Source organism: Vidua macroura, chromosome 1 (assembly GCF_024509145.1).
Source record: "Vidua macroura isolate BioBank_ID:100142 chromosome 1, ASM2450914v1, whole genome shotgun sequence".
Classification (NCBI taxonomy): Eukaryota; Metazoa; Chordata; class Aves; order Passeriformes; family Viduidae; genus Vidua; species Vidua macroura.
Window position 1 is genome coordinate 111,956,201 of NC_071571.1, and position 24,592 is coordinate 111,980,792.

Sequence of the window (24,592 nt, forward strand, 5' to 3'; positions counted from 1 at the left end):
ATCCACAGCCTTTTTGGGCAATATCACACTGTTCTGAAATCCTCACAGGGAAAACCTTCTTCTTACATTTAAATGCTTTCCTGTATTTTAATTTGTGCATGTTTCCCTCAGTCCTTTCACTGTTCTATCCCTGAGAAGAGTGTGGCTCCATGTTCTCTACTCCCTTGCATTGGATCATAGAATCATAAAATGTCTTGGGCTGAAAGGGACCTTAAAGATCATCTAGTTCTAATCCCCTTCTATGGGCAGAGATGCCTTCCTCTAGACCAGGTTGCTCAAATCCCCATACATGGGGATGACCCATCCCCATCCTGGCCTTGAACACTTCCAGGGAATGGGTCATCCACAGCTGCTCTGGGCAGCTTGTTGCAGTGCTTCACCTACCTCACAGTGAGGAGTTTCTTCTTAATATCAGATATTTGAGCCATGAGCAGTCTGGATGTGCCAGACTGTGTAGAGTGAGAGCTGCCACCAGATGTACCCTGCCAAAGAGTACCTCATTTTAGCCCTGAGCAGAAGGAACACCCTGGTACATTTTCTTTTTCATGTAATTTGGTATGCAGAGAGTGTAAAAAACAGCAAGCCTTCATCACTGGCACTTGGATCTGCTTGGCAGTGGGATGTGAGGTAAAGCTTTCAGTAATCACACTACAGCTGACTGATTTGAAGGGCAGCTTGGCCACCAACAGGTGTAGTTTAGAGGAAAAAATATGTCTCAGTCAGTCCTCTGTTACCTGCTTGGCAGCAGGAGAGAAGGGTCCAAACAGAAAATGTGAATAACTTCCCAGGCCTTCTTAGCAATGACGATGACAAATGGCTCCAATACCCTAATTTGTGATGGGTTCATAGATTCTAATGAAAAAAAGAAAGAAGAATCGTCTAGCATAAGCATATTTTATAGTATTCTTAGGATTGCTAGACAAGGAAGCATAAATCTTTCCCTTTTAATGAAATCCACCTGAAATACCTGACATACAGTCAAGTGCCATTGATTTCAAATGATAGTACAAGTATGCTTAAACTCAAGCATGTGTGTAAGAGCTTTGGACTAAAATCTTCATGAAATGTATAATAAAATTTTGGAAATAATTTAAACCAATATTTCATTTAAAATTTCTTCTTGTATTCACCAACAAAGGAAAATATATCAAGGAGAAATTTTGTTCCTAACTATCACTTGGATATGTTTCACTTATATTTACTTAGACCTACTATATGTTAAATAAATTTGAATTGATTGTTAAAGACCTGATTTAGTCACTTCCAGTATTTGATTAATTATAATCTCCTCTTCCATCTTCATTTAGTAATAAATGGAGAGATAACTTTGTAAAGATAGGGTGTAATACAAAAAAAATTAAATAGGGCAGATGAGAATTTTTGGATAAGTAGATCCATTTAATGGTAGGAAAGCTTAAGCACAAAGCTTAAATACATAGACTGTTTTTAAATTTTTAATTTTTTTTTTTACTACTTAGAAGATAAATTTTGCTGCAGTTTTTTCTTTTTTATATTTGCTTAGGGCAACATCATTTCTTGACAGCTGATGTTTGAAGTAATCTGCCTCCTTTGAGATTAGTGATATATCCAAGATTATCTGTATCTCAGAGCCTTTCCATAATTATAAATTGCATGATGGAGAGAAGAATTCATTTTTCACTGCATAAGTAAATATTAATTTCTTTGCTTTGAGTTGAAAAAAAGGAATGTAGTCCATCTCTTCTCTCATTTTGCCTATTAAGATACTGCATCTACCAAACAGAAAATTGCTTATTGCAAATAAATTCAAGTTACTAGTTACAATAAATTAGAAGTACATTGGTTTTTTGAAGATGAAGAGCCTAGAAAATGCCTGAAGGAAAGAGGGAGGCTCAAGATCAGTAAAATTGACATATGTGTGTATAATAAGCAATGTAAGATTGCTAAGTTTTGTTTCCTCTAAATGTATCCAGGGTACATCTCTTCCACAAATTGACCTGTTGACAGAATTTCAGGTAATGGAATTCTGTACTGTAACTACTAATTGCTCACTTTCAGTATAAAAGTAGTAAAATGTGAAAGGTAAAGGTATTCTGGACACAGGTAAAGGCAGAAGGGCAGGATGTAAAACTTGAAGGTATCTAAAAACTTTTTAGTTTGAGGAAAATACAAAACTCCTTTCAAACTGAGCCAGCCATCTTCATCCCCTTTGCATCCTCCACGGAGAGACTGATCAGTTCTGTCCTAGTGCACCAGCAACAGGCACTCTCCAAATGTTGCTTTAACAGCTGAAGAAGTCCACTGAAGGAAATAACATTTGCTATTTGGAGTGTATTTTCATGCATTAATCTTAATTCTCTGCAGTCCAGTCCAGGTGATCTCAAAGAGTGCATTTTTTGGTAATGATTGCTGTGGAGTGAATGGCAGCCATCTGTAATGCTCCTCATCTGCGTTGTCCCACTTCTGTCTGGAAATGGAACTTTATTTACGTTCACTAATCACTGTCTGTTACTGAGGATGCTCAAATGTGAAACCTTCTATGATGCTGTTTAAATATTAAGAAGTAAGAAGTTAAATTAGTAGACAGTGTTCACCATAGAAGATGTAATAATGCAGATTTCTAGCTTAGCTGTGACTTCAGAGATCACTGAACAGAAAATCTAAAGGGAAACGTAGTTTAGCAATTGCTTGTGGAGATGGTCTACATTTTTTTTCAGACATCAGGCAAATGAGTGAGATCTACACCTGGCTAGCTGCGTTGTTTACAGTGTGAGGCCTTTCTGAAGGGTCCATGAATGTTGGCTGGGCTTCATGATTTTTGATAACCATATACCACACAGGCACTAGATACAAGCAGCTTTTTCTCCTACTGCATAGTGATCATCTGAAGGAGCAACTGACAGGTTTCTCTAGTTTTCCAAATCTGATTCCAAGGGGGCATCTTTCACATGCTGAGGCATAATTCACTTTTCAGTGGGAAACGTGGGCAAGGCAACAAAAGCAACAACAGCAATTAGAAGTTAAAAACAAACTTTGGGAGGTTTAGTCTCTTGAGGGAATTCAAGGCAGATTTTAGGAGAGAGAAAGCTCTCCTGCATTTATATGCTGCTTTGTTATTCTGCAAACTCTTCTTGTTAGCATCATGTAACATGTAGAGATCAGATTTCAGGTTTATTGCATGACATGTTGTGCACAGTAAGGAGATATGCCTTCTTCAGTGAGATTAAAACAGTCTCAGGGATGGATAAATAAATAAATGAGCATAACAGGTACTATGAAAAATGGGTAGAAGAGAAGGTGAGGAATGTAAGCTTATGCAAAGTTTGCAAGGTTGACATGCTGTTATTACATTGAACAGAATACAGATACCACATTAGCTGTAGGCATCAATTTGTATTAGTAGAAATGAGTGGAGCTTGCAGAGACCTGTGTTTTACTTCTACTTTTGCCAATATTGACAGTTTGACTTGGCAGCATGATATAATACAAAAAAGTTTGCTTACTGTATAAGTAACCTTAAAAATAATAGAATTTGAGGTATCAGTAGGGCAAAACACCTGAATGTTATCTGCACAAGGTCAAGTGATGCAGTGTAAAACGTAGTGACTATGACAGGATCTGGTAGCTGCTCATACAGATTGAAGTATTTATTATTCATATTTTATATAAAACCTGAATTATTCTAGGTCATGTAGTAGTCAGACTAGAAAAGACAAAAGAAAAAGGAAGGTGTGGGATTCAACTCACTTAACTTTACCAGCTCCGAGGTTACATGTCTCATGCAAACATGGTGCTGTAGGCTTTGTCTGTAGTCAGTGAAGAAATACGGGCAGATTCAAAGCACTGCTCATTCCACCTGTCTCCCAGCAGATGCTTCAAGGTGCTTTTTTCTTTCACTGACATGAGAGGGAGCCCTGGTCACCAGTCAACAGTAGACACTTAGTTTTTTACATTTAATTTAGCTGCGTGAGTCTTGTCCATAACAATTGACTTGAGTAAAGGTCAGAGACTTCAGTCATCTGTACAGCAGCCTAACAAAATGTCCTTGTGATTTTGAGCTAGACATTTGAGCAGGTGTGTTCAAACTCAGTAGTTCTTGTTAAATGTCTGGCTCATGTCCATCTTCCATCTCCTCCTCCAGGAAATACTGCTTTCCATCCTCTTAGATATATGTAAAATTAATTAATAAAATGCAAAACAAAATAGTGCAGTATGATTGTTGTTTATTCAGCTTCAAGTGGAACCGAAGTGTTCCTAGAGAAAAGAAAAAAAGACCAAGTAAAATTATTTATAGCACAAATACACAGCAGTTTCTTGAGACTAATATTTCATAGTGGGTAGGGAACTCTTACAACTGTGTAATTTCCAATAAGTCATCTTCTTAGTCTTGTGCCCTACCTTTCTGGCATACCAATGAACATCAGGAGAGATTATGAGGCTTTCAGGTTAGAGTTAACAATAAAAAGAGTAATTTTTTCTCAGATATGTTTAGTATACTGATGTTATTAGTCCCATGTCTGCTAGCCTCTGGATATTTTCTTTCCCAAGACCATCATCAAAACTAACTCTGGATATGACTATGTTACGAGAAATATAATAACAGTAGGAAAACAAAACAACAAAAAACCCACATTAAAATCTGACAGACAGTATCAGTACTAGATCATGAGAAGAATAAAAACACCAACCCCCGTTTCAGCCTTATTCATAGTGCCAGCTCTTTTCCACCATATTCAAGAATTTTCCACTACTACGGTACAGCAATTGAAGCTTAATTACAGCATGAAATTCTCACTGTTAGGGAGTCCAGGTATCTGGTTCTTCCTCCCTGGGTAACCTTTTATCAAGGTTAGGGAACCCATCACAGTTTCCAGTGACTGCAGAAGTGTACATGTATGGTCAAAACAAATCCTGCACAGGCTGCTTGAAAGGTACCCCAGCAGTTCTGATGACATGATTTGTTACCCTTCAAATTGCCCTTTTCCACTCTCATGGTTTTTTCTGCTACCACACTCATGCACTCCCAGGTAAACAGCCTGTCCCTGTAATGTTGCTGATTTTACATCCTTATTCAGTATTTATAATAAGGTTGTCCTAGTAATTTCTGCCTTGGTCTGTAGTGCTGGTACCCCTCTTTGTCCTGTTTCTTGGATTGCTCTCTTGTTAGTGTAGGCTCAAGTCAAGGTGAACATCTGAATATTGCATTACTCCTTCTTTTGCAATTTGTTATGCCTGGTAACTTCTCACATTGTTACCTTTCTGTAGTTCATGTTTGATGATTTGCACACATAACCAGAAGCCAACTTGGCAAAACTGCTGGTGGAAGCACTGCGTGGTCTGAATGACCAGAGACAGCTCTCATGGCCAACAACAAACCTGCATGGCTATAGACGTTGAGGGAAACATCCCGCTTCACCTTCTACTTTCTGCTTGTCCTTCCCACTTAATGCCACCACAAAATACATGCACATGGTCCAGCCTGTTCCTGCATCTTCTGGCATGTTGCTCTGTACTTCTGGTACTTTCCTTGGCTGCCTTATGTGGTGGAATGCTCATTAACCCTTCTCTCCTGGACCAGACAATGGCCTGCTTTCTGGTGACTTCCTCCATTCTCTGGCCTCTGAGCCATGTGGAGAATCTGGCCAGAAAGGGTCAGTTATTACGTGCCAGCTGTCTTCCTGGAGATCGTTCATCTGCCGTTTATCCAGATCACCTCTGTGACAGTGAAAACTGAGTGAGTGGGAATGGGAATGACTGCATTAAAAGGATCTGAGACCTATGCCAGATGTTTTATGGGGAAGTTGCTCTTCCACCAGCCAGAAAACAAACAGACGACTTCAGAGATTGTGTACTCCACCCACCCAGCTGTAGTGGGTTGACTCTGATTTTATGCCAGACACACACCAAAGCATCTACATCACTCCCCTCTGCAGATGGTCAAGGGGGAGAAAATATAACAAAGGGTTGAGATAAGGACAGAGAGAGATCACCCACCAAATAACATCACAGGCAAAACAGATTCTAATTAGAGATATGAATTGAATTTATTACTAACAAAATCAGAGCAGGATAATGAGAAGTAAAACAAGACCTTAAAAACACCTTTCCCCCACCCTCCCTCCTTCACAAGCTCTACCTCCTCCGTCTCAGTGGCACAGGGAGACAGAGAAGGGGGATTATGGTCAGTTCCTTAGAGGTTGATTCTAGTGCTGCTCAGGGAGAGGAGTCCTTCTCCTGCTCCAGCCTGGGTTCCTCCCATAGGAGACAGTTCTCCATGAACTTCTCCATGGAGAACATCATTGTGGACTACATTTCTCCACAAACTGCTGCAGTGCAGGTCACTCTTTCACGGGATGCAGTCCTTCCAGGACAGGCTGCTCCAGCATGGGTCCCCCACAGAGTCACAAATCAGACTGGGTTCCTCTCTCCATACGTTTCCAGATCCATCGTGGGTTCCTCTCTCCATAGGTTTTCAGATCCCTGCCAGGACCCTTCTCCAGGACAGGACTCCAAAAGACTCACAGCTTCCTCTCAGGCATCCACCTGCTCTGGTATGAGCTCCTCCAGGCGCTGCATGTGGATCTCTGCATCCCCCTGGATGTCCATGGGCTGCAGGGCACAGCTGCATCACCATGGGCTGCACCACAGGCTGCAGAGGAGTCTCAGCTCTGGTGCCTGGAGAACCTCCTATTCCTTCTTCTCCACTGACCTTGGTGTCTGCAGAATTGTTGTTCTCACATATTCTCACCCTGCTATTCTTTGGCATTAATTACAACTGTGCAAAAACCTTTTTTTTTAATTCTTCCTAAATATGTTATCCCAGAGGCATTACCACCATTTCTGGATGGTACAGACTTGGCCAGCAGTGAGTCCATCCTGGAGCTTGCTGACACTGGCTCTGCCAAACATGGGGAAACTTCTGGCAGCTTCTCACAGAAGCCACCCCTGTAGCCCCCAGCTACTAAAACCTGGCCATGCAAACATCAGCTTAATTCAGGGTAACATTTTGAAAATAACCTGCCAGCATACAAGTTTGACTATAGTAGTTTCCTTTTAATACAAAGATAAAATAAATACTTCTGTGTCACAATGGAACTGTATCTTGTAGGTTTTCACAGTTATTTGCTAGGGAACAGCAAGTGGAAAAGTGCCATGTCTAGTCCCTAAAGTAGTTGCTGCTACTGTTACCACTCATCTGTATGGTGTATCTTCCTCTTCCTAACATGTGTTAGCAGGGTGTTGGAGACTATTTATTCCTGAGGCAAAAGAAGGGAAACTCAATCATAGGGCAAAATTCTAGATTAAGTAAAATGACTGTATCTCGTTTCATCATCCATCTACTATCAGCTTACATTACCCTGCCATCAGACCATCATGTCACATTGCAGTCTGAGACAGCACCTGTAAACCAATCAAGTAAAATATAATGAGGTGGATTCTATTTAAGTTTCTCTCTCTACAAAAACAAGGATCTCCTTCCACATACAGGTGGCTTTTGATATATCATAAGACATATCACCATGCTGTGTAATGAGAACTGTAGTTTGTCTGATGAAAAAAAGAGAATTTGCACCCTGAGCCTCCTGATTTGTTTCTAATTGACACTTTAGTATTACAGTAGGTAATACTTAAGATAGAGGGATGAACCTTTGAGTTCAGGTTTGAACTAAATCCAGTTTTTAAATTACTGTAGGGGTTTCTTCATTTTTGGCACAGTGTGCCCCTTCTGGAAATGGCAGTCCATGGCAAGCCAATCATACTGCCACAATAACAGTGCTCTGCAAACAAGATTTCTGTTTGGTTACAATATGAAGGGTGACCAGAGATTGTCCTTTAAGCTATCCTTGTAGGTAAAAACAGGCCCCATCAAATTCAACTTAGACCAGGACTTCATCAAAGAGAGAGATTTAACAAATCATTTATATTTAGAAGACATAAAATACGACTTTCAGATCATTTCATTATGTGTTATTTGTTTAAATGTACCCTGACTCAATTACAATTCTGTTTCTGTAAAATATTTTGCTTTCCATACAAATTGCTGAAAAGAATTTTCAAAATATCGGTATGTGATAAGCACTTAGTATTCAGAGGATCTTCTGAAAAGCCCATCTGCTATGCAAATTAATATCTAAGAGTAATTTCTGAATGGGGATTCATAAAGGCATGGTTCAGAAAAATAATTAGCATATGTTTACCTTTCAGTGATTTCTGTAAAATACAGACTTTTATCTGAATACTTTATACAATGAAGAATGATTTCCCAAGCTGAGGTTGTATTCATTACAACTAGTAATATCAATATATTGTTTGCTTATTAACGGATTTCCATTTTATTTGCTCATTCCTCCACCAGATTCAATATACAGTGGTGGAACATTAACTCATTTAATTATTCATGAAGCATATTGTACATGGTTGTGTTATTCTCCACCCCGTGGGAGGAGGTGACTCTTTTCCTCAGTTGCTTTCAGGAGGCCATTTTTCCATCTGAGTCTTTCTGTCCTGTCCCCTAGTGCACCTGGTGGACATCTGGAATGTGATCGAAGCCTTGCGGGAGAACGCCCTGAACAACTTGGATCCCAGCATCGAACTGAACGTGGCTCGCCTGGAAGCTGTGATTTCAACCATCTTCTACCAGCTCAACAAACGGATGCCAACGACCCATCAGATCAACGTGGAGCAGTCCATCAGCTTGCTGCTCAACTTCCTGCTAGCGGCCTTTGATCCGTAAGTCTGCCTTTCCTCCCTCCTCTCCCAGCTGCTGGAAGGATTTTACTTCCTCCAGAAATATCTCTTGAAATCAATTGAGCAGGCTCAATTCTGTCCCAAATAATGAGCATGTGAATAGTGCTAACTAGGGAGATAACCTAAATTAAGGGCCTCTGCTTTCCTTTCTTTTGAGCCAAATTCTGCGCAACTGTGTTTTCATCCAGCTACTCAGACTTGTTCCAGTTTATATCAAAGAAGAATTATCTACAGAAACAAATTCACATGCGCTTCTAATTTGGCTTGTTGTTTATTGACACACCAGTGGCTGACACCACTGCAATGCTTCTGCAGCAGTGCCATGGGTTAATAGCTCATTATTTTGAAAGAGCTCATTTCCCTGCAAGTTCTTGCAGCTGTAAGCAATTTTTTTTTCTGGCTCATGCCAGTGCAGCATGATTTTGAGACCATGACAGAAATAGGATTAAAGACCTGGAGGTGATGAAATTCATGTTGTTTATTACTGCATGGAATTCGTATTACAAAAAGAACAAGTTTGAGACAGAGCAAACCACTTACAGTAATGACTATTCTGTGTATATCTATTGTAATTTCTGAATATATAGTTGGTAACCTGTGCTGCAATATTTGCAGTCCTCAAAACTGAGTTATTGGAGAACAGCAGTTAAGTCTGACAGGTGCAGATGTTGTTGCTTTATGGCTTATTTTTTGAAAATTCATCAGCTGAAAACACTGGCCATTAAACATTAAAATAAAGATGCTTCCCCTGTCTCTTCCCAGTCCTCTCTCTCGCTGCCCTGGTTCTGGGTGTCATTGAGCACCTCTCAGTGCCAGACCAGCCGGTGGCTCGGTTGCCATGGCAACGGGGAGGAAAAATAGGTGTTCCACATGAGAAGGCTGCACTCAACCTCTCCTCCTGCCCCTCTGAGAGGAAGAAAAGCCAATCCATTGTGAAATCATAGCCTTCAAGAATATTTTCCTCCCCTCAAGGGCAATAAAAGAAGGAACAGGCATTTTAATTCATACCATTGTGGCTGTTGCAAGCACAGTAAAGGATGCTGGAAATGACCAGATGCATTTATTGCTGCATGCCACAAGTAAACTGCTTCCTGGCTGGTAAATATATGGAAAGACCAAAGACCCTTGGTCTGTGGAACCAAGACCTCTGATACTGTGCTTATTTTGTAGCTCGCTGTAAAGGGGTAACAATCTCAACTACACAACACAGCTACTTGCAGCATAATGGAGTAGAGGAATTTAGTCCCCTGGAGGGAATCAGAGAATATTTTTAGGGGAGTAAGGTTTTGCTTCCCCTGAAAACATCCCATGTTGGGGATCCCATCAGGATCCCCCTGGGGTAAGGAAGCTGTGACCCTCACTCACTCCATTAGTCAAGCAGTAGCTCAGTCTGTTGTGCTGCCTCTGAGTGTAGTGCATGGGATACACTTCCCAGAAGGCAGAAACACTCAAGGAATCCTTAGGAAGAGGCTCCCAGCTCTGAGGTCAGAGATAGAGACTAGCTGCCTATCACTCCATATTAAATTCACCAAACATATGAGATGAGGTCCATGTGCAACCTGAGATACCTAAGTTCAGGTTTCATGGAGATCGATGTCAGCTAGGTCTCTCTGTACTGTAATGGAAGTCTAGACACCTGTCACAAATAAAGACATACCAGTTAAGCATCTGATTCTCAAAATGTGCCCTACACTTTAGTATGACTCATCATTGAAGTTTTGTGTTGGATATTGGTTTAGCAGTCACTGGTGGTTCAGGTTTCTTGGTTTCTGGGAAACAGAGGGAGGGAGGTGGCTCTACATGCCACAGGGACAGTGTGAGAGCTGCTGGGGTCTAACCAGAGCTGCTGTCTCTGCTTCCCGTGTGGCTCCTTTCTCTCCCCTCCAGAGCAGCAGAAAGGTCATTCTCTAATGAAAGTTAGAAGCTGGTGGAAATAGGAGCAAGGACTTGTCTTGTGGTCTCATGTTCAGACAGAAGCAATGCTTTGCAGGCTATCCAGAGGGACTCAGCTGGCTGGAGAAATGGGCCCATGGGAATGTCCTCATGAGGTTCAGCAAGGCCAAGTGCAAGGTGCTGCAGGTCCAGAGAAGGTGGTGCAGTTTTTCATGTCCAATTTGGAATCCAAAGAAAGTGGAGAAATGGAGTCTGTCACCTAATGTATATGAAAGGACCAGAAGGGACAAGTTATTTCATGTTTTAAAATCTTAATAAGCCTGCCACTGTCTCATTTATTTACTTCTAGTTAATATATATGTTGCTCTTTGTGTACTGTACTGGCTGAAGATCCTCCAAACTTTAAACAGAGCCTCTTCCTTCTTTTATAGCCTGCTGAAATCCTGGCAGGTTTCTCTGCCCTCTGGCAAGGAGTGTTTCCTTAGGCCTGCAATACAGATGTATTCTCAGGAGCTAAAACTTGGCTAGCAAAACACAAAAGGACCACAGTGTGCTGCCATGGCATGTGGGCCAACTTAGCCAGTGCCGGTGCTGAGCTTACATCCCCTTTTTTTATGAGTTTTTTATGGCCTTGGGGATTCATTAGGCCCACAGATAATTATATTTCTCTGCTAAAAGGAGAAAAAGTGGGGGAAAATTACAGTGTATAGAATTTCATGTCAGACTGAATGGGGTGTTCCTTCGTGCTGCCAAGAGTAAACTGAAGTACAACCTTATAAAACTGCAAGTCAACAAATTCAAAATTCACAAACAGAAATACTTCTCCAATTAATTTGTCATTAGTGTGTGTAAGTCAGCATCATATGGTAGATGAGCCTGACAGACCAAAACCAGTGAGCAGAATGAGGTGGTCAGACTTTAAAAAAAGCTAGACAGAAACATGCCTGATCTACATTTTTAACCACAGGTTAAAATTAGGCAATAGCTTTTGCTTCAAGGTCTAAGGTGATTAACTGGCTCTATGAAACAATAGCACGCTTCCTTCACTTCCTTACACCAAGTACTCTGTAAAAAGTTGACAAGTACAAACCTCTCTGAAAAATTCCTCCCAGGCTGGGGTCAAAGCCTAGGCAGCAAGGTGGAATGTCAGCCTCATTCAGTCGAGTTGTTCTCCAAAAAACTCCTTTTAAACAGAGTGTGAAATATTCAGTGCTAGATCATCTCCAGCTATTCCTGCTGCAAAGTTTAACTGATAAGAAGATATCTGAATTTTCTCTGTTCCTTGACATACACTGTCATATGAATGGAGTTGTGGGTCCTGGGCTATGAAACAGACCTTGCCTGGCTGGGGGGGGCTTGACTTCTACAGAGAAATGAGGAAATATTCCTGCCCTTCTTTAATCAAATGAACATTTGAATTGTACTGATTTCAGTATATAAAGATGATCAATATCCATTTTGGAAATACAACTTCTTGCTCATTCATCTATTCAGAACAGTAAAGTGTTTAATTCCCTCTCTTTTCCACCTTTGCTACTCATTGAAAGCCACAGAGGCATTTACAAAGGAAGTCCAGCAAAAAAATGCATTTCAGAGATTTGGACGTTATGCATTTTGCTCTCCTACATGAAAGAATCTTGCTAAATGTCAATAAAATTTCATCTCTAAAACCTCGTTGTGAAAATGGGAATTTGTCATTACAGCCTCTGACATTTCAGAATTTACTGCCTTGATTACAGTGGGTAGTAACCAATAACTGAAGAACTTCTGTTACTTTTGCAAAAGATACCTTAAAGTATTGGAGGAGCACCACTTAAACCCCATTAGTGAGAGAAATGGTATTTTCTCAATGTCCTTTTCATGGGACACATTTGCTGTTTCTAAAGATGCAATGTCATTTCTTGATGGCTTTCCCCACCATATGGCTGTCTCAGTATGGGTGTTGCTAGAGATCCTGACAAATGACAGTGTCATCTATCTGGTACCACTCTCCTTGGTGACCCAACGGGCAAAATCAGGCCCTGCAGCTGGACTCAGCCTTGTATGGTCTGTGGATTTTTTCAGGCAGTCTGTGGGGTTTCCTTGCTCTGGGGACAGGCTGTCTCTCTCTGTTGCTATGCAGTGCTCTGCTCTGGTGTCTAAAAGCATGTATAATTTTTTGGCTTTTTTTCCCCAAGCAGCAGGAGATAACCTTCAACCCTGGTCATCATTATCTTTCCTAAGTACTCCATCATGTATTGTTGTTAAGTGCACATCAGCTTCAAGGTTTGCTTTTGATACCATTTATGCTTCTTGCTGAAGAGTAAGCTCAGTAAGAAAAGTGCAGTATAAAATCAAAATATTTGCTGTCATTTCCTGTTTCCACTAGTAAAATTTATTTCTCTTTGCATTAGGCAGCCCAAAGCTGCTTTCAGGGAGCGCTGACTTCTCCCAAGATCTTCCTGCTGCTATGAGCCACTGCTTCAGCATTTGCTTTTGCACAGCAAACACTGTGAGGCCCCAGTGCTGCCAGTCAGGGGCATTTGTAGTGCTTAGACACATCTTAGGGCACTTCTGGATATCCAAATTATATTGGCGAGTCTTAGGCCCTGTTACCCTGTCTGCTCATCAGTCATGTGTATTTAAATATGCATATGTGCATAGACACACATGACACACACACATATGTATTTGGAGGGCAAATTGGGTTTATACTGGCTCTTGTGTTGCTTTTAAGAATACAAATGACCAATAAAAAATACAGTGTCAAAGTGAATCAAGTCAAATGGAGAGACTGAAGAGATAAATTACATCTTTTCTTTTTCTGTTCTTCTCTTCCATAACCATTTGAATATGGGGAAAGCCAGTGGCCCTAGGGTGGAAAGCTGAAGCCAAGTTGAGATGTGTCTGCCATGCAAAAATATAATTCTATTAGTAAATGTAACTAAACCTCCTGGGAAAAATAATCTAAATCTGAAGCACTTCCACATTTTTTTTAATCTCTAAATCTTCCATTGCTTCTTAATAATGCCATTGCTTCTACTTAGCTGTTTTGGTTTTTTTTTTTTTTTAATATAATGACTCTTTTAAAGGCAGATGGAAACCTCATGATGAAACAGTGCAGAAAAATTCCTAAGGGTCTAAAGGGCAACATGCACAAAAAGAATACAAAAGGATCACATTCTCAGCCATAACAGTGCTAAGTCTGGTTTACACAAATCAGAACCCAATCAACAAAGAATGGGAGTACAGAAGTCTGGAAATTCCTCTGCTGTGATTTTAATCTTATGAAGCCAGTCAAAGGGAACTCATGTAGTGAAAAAGTGTACACAAAAGTCAGTATTAAAGAACACAGTAAATATTTCTTTCTTAAATACTGAAATAGTGAATTAATTACTTTTTGCTTGTATTTCCAGTTGATTTTCTGGCAAAAAGCAGAATTTTAAATGAGTGGAAAGGATAATTAGAATTTATATTTAGAATTATGGGTTACACTGATGTAGAACTAAATCTAATTCAATGAACTTTAAAGATTATTAGCTAGTCAAGCTTAGGGAAATTATTCATTTTCTAAAGTCTGAGTGATATAGTGAACATAGCAGTGAAGCATGTAGCATGCATCGATGTACAGATTTGAGTATACCATTCATGTCTGTCTTACATTTATTTTTACTGCATTAGTCTGGTTTGGGATTAGGAGAGAAAGAGGCACAGTCACAGGTTCCATGTCTTTCCAGAGTCAATTCATCTTTTAGTTCTGATCAGATGCAATTTTCTTCCTTAAAATTATGAGTAACAATGAACAGAGTAATTTTAGAAATATTGATGAAGAGGTAAATTTCTATATACTACTGTTGCCAGTGCAGTTAGACCATCCTACGTAGGACATGATTGCATACATTAAACAGGATATCCCTTATAAACATTGTGTTCCCTAGTAGAGTAGACTGAAGATCACAGAAATTTGATTTCCAAAAACTTATACAAAACTTCATTATCTAGCCACATCATTAATCCTGTCAGAATTTAGAAGGAAACGTGGCTGCCATTTTGCTAATCTCACAAATATTGGTTGTCTCTTTTTTAAAGCATGATGGCATGTCCTCACTGATGTCATTAAGTAATATCATTAATTCACGTGGGAAGCTGTGAGGTAATGCCAAAGAGTTTGGATGATGGATAGAAGTTGCTCCTGTGCAACTCTGGACTCCTACTGCCTTACAGTAAGATTCAGAAAATTCCAAGAGAAAACACATTTCACCATTTGGGTGTTAAGAGATTAACATTAAGAAGCAGATGAACTTCAGAGAGCATGTTCATTCTCACTTTTGGAAAGGAGCTGAACACTAAACTGGGGCTGAACACTAAACTGGGGCTGATAGGTGTTTTAGGGGCTAAGTGTGCCATGCAGTGTGTGAAGTCATGTTTTACTTACGCAGCTCAAATAAACCAGGTTTTCTGTGATGGCAGGTGATCACTGCGAACCATCATGGCTGTAAAAGGAAAATGAGGAATGAGAGGAATAATAAAGTTAAGCTATTGCATGCTTCAAGACAGCTAGGGGAAGAGTTGGCAATGTGCCTTTTTGCCCCAAGACAAACTCTTGGGTGAATTTGGGGTTTATTAGCATTTATGCGTTGTGAATTGATAGTAGAGAGCCAGGTACAGCCTCCCCTTGAACAAACCAGGGACAAAACTATTTTCCATATCATAACATATGTCCTTCACTCATTCTGGATGCAGGCATATTCCCCATTTTTCAGTAAAGTCCTTCTTCAAGGTCCCTGGGGGTCAGGTGTATCATTTAAAAGGCAATTGTCAGGACCTACTGACAGGTACAGATGAAGTTTGTGCAATGATGTGAGCCCTGTGTGCTTTTTCACTTTTGTTCCCAGTGCTGATTTTTTCACTTACTTGCAATCTTCTAGGTCCAAAAAATTCCCAAAGCACTTAGGATAGGGAAACCATGAGTGTGATAGATCTCCCAGTGCTACTGTATCACAAATAGTAGTAATAATTATCACTGTAGTGTATAATGTGATCAACAGTTTAATATTGAGCTTCATATACATAATAAATCTGCTCTGAGATGAATCTGATCTTTACAGAACAGTGTACTGATGTGTGTTCCCGCAAAACAAACTTTCTTTTTAAAGGACTTACTTCTCTGTATGTCAATCCACATATGTCATGTATTACAGTAAGTGATGTCAGAAATATGCATTTTAATCGAACAGATTCTCATAAAATGGACATGTAAAATATGTCAAATTCTACTTTTGAACAGGGAAGGACATGGTAAAATTTCCGTTTTTGCTGTCAAAATGGCCTTGGCAACTCTTTGTGGAGGAAAGATCATGGATAAATTAAGATGTAAGTGATATTTTTTACCTGTTAAAAATTGTTATTGTTGGAGAATTAACAGTACAAATAGAAAAGAGGGAATTAGGATAAACTACAGTTTCTTGGCAGGATTTGGGAGTTGCCCTATGTATATCTCTAAGTAAATCCCACTACATGTTTGGTTGAACTTCACACTGAGGTTTTTAAGGACAAATTGCATACATTGAAGTTATTATTGGTGGATATTATTTTTTTTCCATTGGGGTTATTGAATGCGGAGTACAAATAAGTGCCTCAATATCATGAAATATAATTTAACAATTTCTTCTGATTATTTTTAATAACATCTATGTCTTTTCACACATAGAAGACAAATATATTTATGTACTATTTATATTTTCTTCCATAGGGCATTCCTATGCTATGTATTTTGGTGAACAGATTCTCATTTTGTAGGATTTATTCCCAGTTCCCCAATAGCAAATACATCGTTTACTTGTAGCTGCAATGGAAGACTTTCTGTTTAGTCATATGATGTCAGGTCCAGAACACCATTTTCTAGACTTTTTGACCAAAAACCTTCAGTTTCCACTGAGCCTTCTATCTGACCTCAAGAAAACTGAGTTTACAGACCACAGTTGTTTAGAGTAGAGAAGTAGAAATCCCAAGTGCTGATTCAGTCTTCCAGATTTAGTGCCATTTTTTAATGTACTATTTCTATGTAGAAACTCAAATACAGACTGAGCTAAAGTTACAAATTATAAATTGAGCACCATTTGTTCCCTAAGCTGCTTTAAGAATAGGAACTGGGTCCATCCAGTGGAGGACTGAAGTACAGTGATGATTTTTTGGGTCAGCAATCCCGGAGTCCTGTTGTCAGAATTTCCCTTCCAGGTTCCTGGAAATGAAGCAGCTGACATGACAGCCTGAAAAACAATAAATGTTCTTGAGTCAGAGATCTCCTGCTAAGCAGAGGATAATTTTAAACAAGCGGAGAAGTAAGGGCTGACAAACTGACATCACTGCAATAATAAAAGTGTGATATTTTTATACATAAGAAAGGGGGAAGAGTGAAAAATAACACATTGGCAAGACCTTCATTGCTTTATGTGTCCTGTCCAAGACAATAATAACTGACTTAATGAACCCATTGTCAAGATTCTGATTTGACATGGTAAACTGGCAGTAGGCAAAAAGCTGATGTAGCATATCTTGTCAAATCAAAGCCTTCTTATCTGATTAAATTACTGCCTCATGCCATGCATCAGACTTTGCTTAAAAATGACCATGCACAAAGAAAAACAAATCAGAACTATTTTAGTATTAAAATCAGCTACTTCTTAATATGCAAATAATTCTTCTTGTTCTCTATTGAAAGAGGTCAGAAATAAAGATGCAGTAATAACGGAGGTTTCCATAAGCCAAACATGTTTGCTGCTTCTCTTTCAAAACAGATGATACTGAACTCAGAGCAAATCTGTAGCTCACACTGAAGCTGCTTTGTTCTTTCCTTCTCTTTTCCCCCCTCAGATATTTTCTCCATGATTTCTGACTCCAGCGGGGTGATGGTTTATGGCAGGTACGACATGTTTCTGCGCGAGGTTCTCAAGCTGCCCACCGCTGTCTTCGAGGGGCCTTCATTTGGTTACACGGAGCAGTCAGCAAAATCCTGTTTCTCACAACAGGTAAATGAAGAGCACAGGGTCTCAATCACCCCTCTCAGCAGGCCAAGACTCTTCCTGTCTTACACTTAGATGCATATTTGCCCAGGAAACACAGAGCTGGATGAGGGGAAGGTCCACTCCGCTGATTTCTGGTGTGTAGGTTTGGTGCCTTCAACAGGAAGCTGGTCTCCATAGGTTCCCCATATAACCATGAAGAGAGAGGTTTAGTCAAAACGTGATTCAGAGCAGGATCTTATGTTCCTAAATTAGGGAACTTCCTAATTTAAGCACCAGTTACATATATACCTTTAGGTATTATATATATTTATACTCCAAGATATGCAGTCCTCCACTCCACTTAGTTGGTGTTGGCATAAGCATACAGAAGACTAACTTCTGCATACAAAGCTGAAGTTCCACCAAAAAAAAATCAAACTTCAGATTTTTCTAGTGATAGACACACAAGTTTAGGAGTGAGAAAAAAATCACCTTAAAACTTTTTTGTAAATGGTAGTCAGTATATATTAGAAAATCTCTAGTCTCTTACCAATAACACCAGTGAGATAGAGTCAGGAAAGCAATGAATTTATCCTGAAGAAAATACAAGATTTTTCTGCAACTCAAAAGATGCCATAGGTACACTGAGTACAGCACATTGGCTTCAGCTAATACATAGCACTTCAGAAGATTCTGTAACTGTGGCTGGTTGTCCAGTTCTCCAGTGGAGAAAGGGACAATTCCTCTGGCTCTTGCCAGATATATATATAATAATATATACATGTATACACACATATATAATTCCATACATATGTAGTAAGGGAATATGCTGGAACTGGGACAATGTTAGAAATAAAGTTGTATTTTCCTTCTCTTTATCCTTGCATTTGGTAACTGAATACTGTTGAACAAGTTCAATGGAGCAGGAATAGTGTCATTTTCATGCAAAATAGAGTCTAATTTTTTGTATTCTCTCAGTTTCATCACTAATCAATAGGCACTCCAGTCAACCAAAAGATGTTGAAATTAATTTATTGAGTCATCTCCTAATTCATTTTAAATGGTAATGTTTGTATATGTGAAACTAGTCTTGTTTCACAGAGGGAGACTTAAAACAGCACTTCATCTTATGTTGACGAATTTACATGTTGAAGTGACTTCTGGTAGTTTTGTGTTAAAATAATGAAAGAATGCTCTTGCATGGGAACAGGGTATTCAAGCTTTGCATGTTGGACATGCTTTTATTATAGATTAAAAAAAAGGAATTTCTTTTCCTTAAAAAATTTAATTCAGGCCTCATTTTTTATCTCAGTAGCCATCAGAAATGGCACTTGCTTTGAGAATGTATCCATCTGAGTGGACCAGATGCATTAAGGTACCTTTAGAAACAGCATCTTCAAGCAGGCATTAGATGGTTTTGTTTACAAGCTGCACTTAGAGCTAACAAGAGTTAAGTCTCTGACTGATGTAGGTACACAGCAGGTATACAAAGCTGCTGTTTTGCATCTGGAGGCAGCCAAGTACTCTTGTAAATCTAGTCTGATATTTCACTTAACTTTATGTAGTTCTCATTACATCCTCACTAGGGATGAACAAGAGTTTTGAAATGAAATTCAGATCTTGATGACATCATGATAAATGGTACTTACAGTCTTAGTCACACACAAGTCATTCTTTCTCTCTCTTACATCGCATGTAGCATTATCAGAAGTTGATAGCTTGGAATAAGTTTGACACTCTCACTCATTCTCACAATGGGTCGCTTTTGCTTACCAGAAGCCTTTCAACCCCCTGATATATAGAGATTCTTCAGTTTCAGGGAAATAAAAGATTATCTGGTTATGGTGTCAAATCCATTCAGTTTACATCTGAAAGGGTTTTTCCTTTTGCAGAAATGTTTTATTATTCCAAATTCTACTGGTTTACTTGATCTAACCATGTATTTTCCTCTGCCAGTGAACTACTGCTAGCTTGAATGTTTATTCAAGGTAGAAACAAGAGTGTTTCCTCATCAGCAAATTTGTGGGACAGAAATGCCCAATTGCTGGAGCAAGTGACTTAATGTTTCAGAATACAAATCTGTGGCTCAAAAAGGAGTTTTATCATCACCACTTTCCCCCATAGGAAATATTATATACCCTCCATAGGTAGGATTGATATGATGTTATACTGTACTTGTTTTAAACAGTATTGTTATTATTGTAAAAAACACTTTTTTTGAAAAAAATTACCCCAAACTAAAAAGATAGACGCTAACTGCATTTTCTTAGCACTTGTCTAAGTGTTATTCCACAAACCTAGACTCCATCTGTGTGTAGTGTATATTTAGAAAACAGCTTTCAGTTTAAACTTTCCCAGCAGCTGAAAGAAAATTGCAGGAGGAAAATGTATGGAAATTGCTCTGATAGTGTCCTTTTAAGGGACACTGCTTTTTCCTCTAATCCATAAAATCAGTGATCACCAGAGCAGTTTAGCCATAAAGCTGTCATTGCCTTATTTGGTGCCAATCAGATTTTAAAGTTATAGCTGCTTTCAAAAGCCCACTGCATCGTGGAAGAGCTGTTATTGTTTCCTCATCTATTTGCTTGTTAGACTGGTTGTGTGTATCCCTTCAAGAGCAGAGGGAAGATCTAAGGCTACTCAGCTCTGCAGTAATGGGGCACTGGAGGTCCTTTCCATTCCTGGGCTTCCTTCTACCTTTTTTTTGCCCTATGCTCTCAAGTTCTGCTGCAGACAACACAGACATTTACTGGCAGCATTGGTCAGCACAGCTGTGCCAAGCATCCACAGCAGAAAAAGAAATCCACATCTCCAAAAGAAAGATCCTTTTCTCTGAGCTGATGCTTACAGCATAGGATGCTTATTTGGGAAGTGATTATCTACTCTCCATGGCTGGGAAGATAATTCATACAACAAGCAGGTGGTAGTGTTTGACTGGACTTTCACACTGAAGTTATTGTGGGAAAAGGTAGTATTCCAGTGAGATTTAGAGCGCATATTCTGGCTATTTTTTGTTCATTAAAGAATCAAGCCCATTTTCACTGTAGCCTGAGGTATTTTCTCCTATGGACAAACATCTTTATATATTTCCAAATATCTTGCTGTGTTTCATCCCCGAGGCTGTTGCAGTGTGAGATTTCCATTGATCCGTCAATGTATAAGAGAAGTAATGTTTTTATTTACATCTGGTGGTAATTGTGTATAAATGGAGCACAGATACTCCATCTGGAAATCTCAGCTCTGAAAAGAATTCCACAACACACAGAGACGATACATGTCACTGCATAACTGCTGCTTAATTTTCTCATGGGGTAACCATAGTTCTTTAGCAAGTTAAAGCAGCAGCTTATGCAATCAGATATGAAAATTTAGCCATCCCTTTGGATATGGGGATACTACTTAAATATGTATGTCTATAAAATATATCTACATATATTCTCAGCAGGACTTGATATTTTTGCATCTTAAATTTTATTTAAGGAAGGCTCATTTGCTGATTGAAAAAGCAAATGATCTAAGATTTGTGATTACTTTCTCCAGACACCTAAGAAATTTAAGGCCCTAGATTGCATTTTTAAAATCAACAGGGATATCTTAGAGTTTAAATTTCTTTGAAATTTAAGGGGGCTTAAAGGCGTGAAGAGTTCAGGAGCAGTTGCAGTCCCTGAGCATATGCAATCTTGACATCCCACAATCAGAGCTCACCTATAACTAGTTGCCATTGCTCCTTAGACAAGCAAAGTTTCTTAAATTACAGCAACAAATTGCCTGCAGTGTTCTCTCCTTATTCTATATTTCTTTCTAATTTGTAGTCCTTTGCCAGTATTTTCTCTCATTTTCTTTTTTCGAGTACTGACAGCAGTGACTTTTCATTTGCGAATTGGTCATACACAGTGATAGCCTACATGCACTTGTACTTGTCACACAATACTCAAAACAGATGAGAACATGCAGAGTTGAATACCACCCTTAACCACAAAGCTTCTTCAGGCAGTGACTCTAGAAAAGAGTCTGGAAGTGAGTGGGAGCTAAGTGTCTCCAACCCAGCCTTTTGAGAATGACTTCTAGTCATCAGTTTTATCATTGTACTGACTAAAAATAGTCTGGAAAAGCTTTGCTAGTATCACTTGTTCTTTTCAGTAAATCAGGGTTACGGGCAAACAGTGTTTGAAACTTCTTCCGAAGTGTTTCTGTAGAGACAAGATAAAATAATTTTGAGATGTCTAATTACTGATTTTTTTGTGCATGTTTGTTTGCTTGTTTGAGCAGAAAAAAGTCACATTAAACACTTTCTTGGATACTCTCATGTCTGATCCCCCGCCACAGTGTCTAGTGTGGTTACCACTTCTGCATCGACTGGCAAATGTTGAAAATGGTAAGTAAAGAGACGCTGCCAAAACACGGTTACAAGAATAAACTTTGGTGTGATGATTTTCACACTCTGTAGATGGTTTTGTAAAAGCTACTGTACTGGGTTCATTGACTCCATGTGCTATTTTTACAGTGACTAGTAAAATATTTGAAGAAGTCTGTTGGTCATTCAGCCAGGAACATGGCTTAAATTTTGCTGTGCTCAGGAAGTTAACCTGATCGTGTCTCTTCCTGTGCTCTGGATAAGCAAAGAGCAATAGGACTTCATCCATTCATACACTTATTTTTGGTAAACTATCAAGACCACAACTTTTATTAGCTATGACATATGGCAGCAGAGAGGGAGCAGCTTGGCAGTTTCCGTTCATACAGTATTCCTGGCAGGAGATGTCAGTGCAGTGCAAAACACCAGCCAAAAGGTCCTTAGGAGGGATCTACTCCTAAGTCTACACTGCCAGACCATATCCTCTGAAAAGGAAGTTCCCTGTGGATGGTGTGCATCCATTTTTGGTGATAAAAGGAAAAGGAGGAAAAGTTGTAAGTGTTCCTGTGCTAAACAGGAACAGAAATCCCTCTTCCACAGAAAGCCACCAAGGTGGGTAAGGTGATGTTCCCAAAGTCCTTTTTGGCTACAGAGCAACCTATCTATCCCACCTTGCTCAAGCTCTTGTCATCCATCTCTGTCCCTCACCAGTTTCACAGTGTTTCCTAGCCTAGAGCAGAAACCCTTCCTGCTGCAAAAGTCTGGCAAGGAATTAAACCCCTGACACATTCAGCAGTGATCCAAATTTTCCCAGACTGAACCTTATGATAGAAAGGCAGAGGGTGCTTGGGAACAAGGGGATGTTCAGTACCCTGTGGTAAATTGGGTACATGCTGTAGCAAGGAAGGAGGAACAGAAATAGCAGTATTGCCTGGAAGGTGCTTCCAGATATCTCAGTTGGTGCTTTAGCATCCTCAGTGACTTGCCTCCTTGTCACTATCTGCTTCTGAACAAAGAACAGGTCCCTCCAAAGGCCAGCTTTACAAATCTGGACATCCAAAGCTACATGTTCAACTCCATATATAGGTACCTAAATGACACCACTTGTACAGATGAGAAAGCAATAATTAAAAGACAATAACACATCTAAGTACACTTTCATCCTTTTAGTCGTCATGTAGCTAAGTTTGACTTTTCCTCCAAGATGCCTCACTTCAGCTGCTTAAAGCACAACAAAACATTCAGCTTCTCCCAGTGGTGCAGCTGCAGTGGATTTTCCCACATAGAAATTTCCTCTGTCATAGAATAGTTTGGGTTGAAAGGGACCTTAAAGAACATGCAATTCCAACTCCCCAGCAGGGACATCTTCCACTAGACCAGGTTGCTCAGAGCCCCATCCAGCCTGGCCTTGAACACTTCCAGGGGTGGCTCATCCACAACTTCTTCCGACAACTCAATCCACTGACTCATCATCCTCACTGTAGAGATTTTCTTGCTAATACCTAATCTAAATTTAGCTTCCTTCTGTGAACCCATTCCCCTTGTCCTATCCCTACACGCCCTTGACAAAAGTCCCTCTCCAGCTCTCTTTTAGCCCCTTTAGGTACAGGAAGGCTGCTCTAAGGACTCCCTGGAGCTTTCTCTAGGCTGAAAAACTCTCTCAGCCTGCCCTCATAGGAGAACCCTTATCTTCGTGGCCCTCCTCTGTATTCTGTCATGTATTCTGTTAGACACTGAGCACTGAACACAAACTTTTTTTTTGCTGCTGTGAGCAGGAGGTATGGATACCAGCTCAGAAGTGAAGAAGGGCTTAGTGCCCAATGTTGCCCGTGGCTTAGTACAGGTTGCTGTATTTTCTCAGGTCAGGGCTGTCGGCAGCATCAAACACTGCAGATTGCTTTAAACAAAGAAGGGAACACCCTTCAGTTTGGGGTTTGTCCATAAACTTTTTCTGGGCATTTCTTTGTTTTGTTTTTTGGCTCACCATTTCTTTCTCCCGCACAGTCTTCCACCCCGTCGAGTGTTCCTACTGCCACAGCGAGAGCATGATGGGGTTTCGCTACCGCTGCCAGCAGTGTCACAATTACCAGCTCTGTCAGGACTGCTTCTGGAGGGGCCATGCCAGCGGTTCCCACAGCAACCAGCACCAAATGAAAGAGTACACGTCATGGGTAAGGAAAGGCTCCTGCCTCGCTGCAGACTGCTTTGCCCTCCAGCCATCAGAGAAGCCCCCAGCCACAGCTCTGGGCAGCTGTCTGGCTCAGGCAAGCTGGGAGCCAGGCTGGCACTTTGGATTAGTGACCCTGTCTGGGAGGCTCCGGCCTTGGGAGCCATCGGGAGAGCGTGGAGGTGGGAATGGCCTTTTCTGGGTGAGGATCTGGGGTGACTGTGACGGTGCGTGCCGCGGGGAGGGCAGTGCAGGAGGGGCTGGCAGCAGGGCAGCAGGCTCATGGCAGCTTCTCCCATTCCCACAGGACTCATGGTAAAATTGTCATTGGCTTGCTGTATTTGGCTACGTGTAAATGAAATGATGAATACTTAATGCTCATTCATCAATATTTTCAGTTGAGTGGCTGCAGCATATGTGTAGCATTTGGGATGATCCTGGCACTGTAGATTTGAGCGTGGTCACAGG

At 40.1% G+C, this 24,592-nt stretch overlaps 1 protein-coding gene and 1 long non-coding RNA gene across 21 annotated transcripts in view; one reads left to right on the forward strand and one right to left on the reverse strand.

The window, feature by feature from the left end:
* DTNA (dystrobrevin alpha) overlaps positions 1 to 24,592 on the forward strand; it is a 223,604-nt gene that overhangs the window by 146,818 nt on the left and 52,194 nt on the right. For 16 of the 20 annotated variants that reach the window (XR_008436227.1, XR_008436228.1, XM_053973289.1 and 13 more), the window contains 5 exons: positions 8,496 to 8,709; positions 15,887 to 15,972; positions 17,473 to 17,627; positions 21,873 to 21,978; positions 23,962 to 24,128. Coding sequence is in view for 15 of the 20 variants with exons in the window: in XM_053973289.1 (XP_053829264.1) it covers positions 8,496 to 8,709; positions 15,887 to 15,972; positions 17,473 to 17,627; positions 21,873 to 21,978; positions 23,962 to 24,128 (728 nt within the window). In the remaining 5 variants the exon portion in view is untranslated. The other 4 variants (XM_053973373.1, XM_053973382.1, XM_053973390.1 and 1 more) reach the window with 4 other exon arrangements.
* Positions 16,625 to 24,021, reverse strand: LOC128805012 (uncharacterized). The gene is made up of 2 exons (XR_008436240.1): positions 23,942 to 24,021; positions 16,625 to 16,868 (listed from the first exon to the last, which is right to left on the reverse strand). It is a non-coding gene; the product is annotated as an uncharacterized LOC128805012 (long non-coding RNA).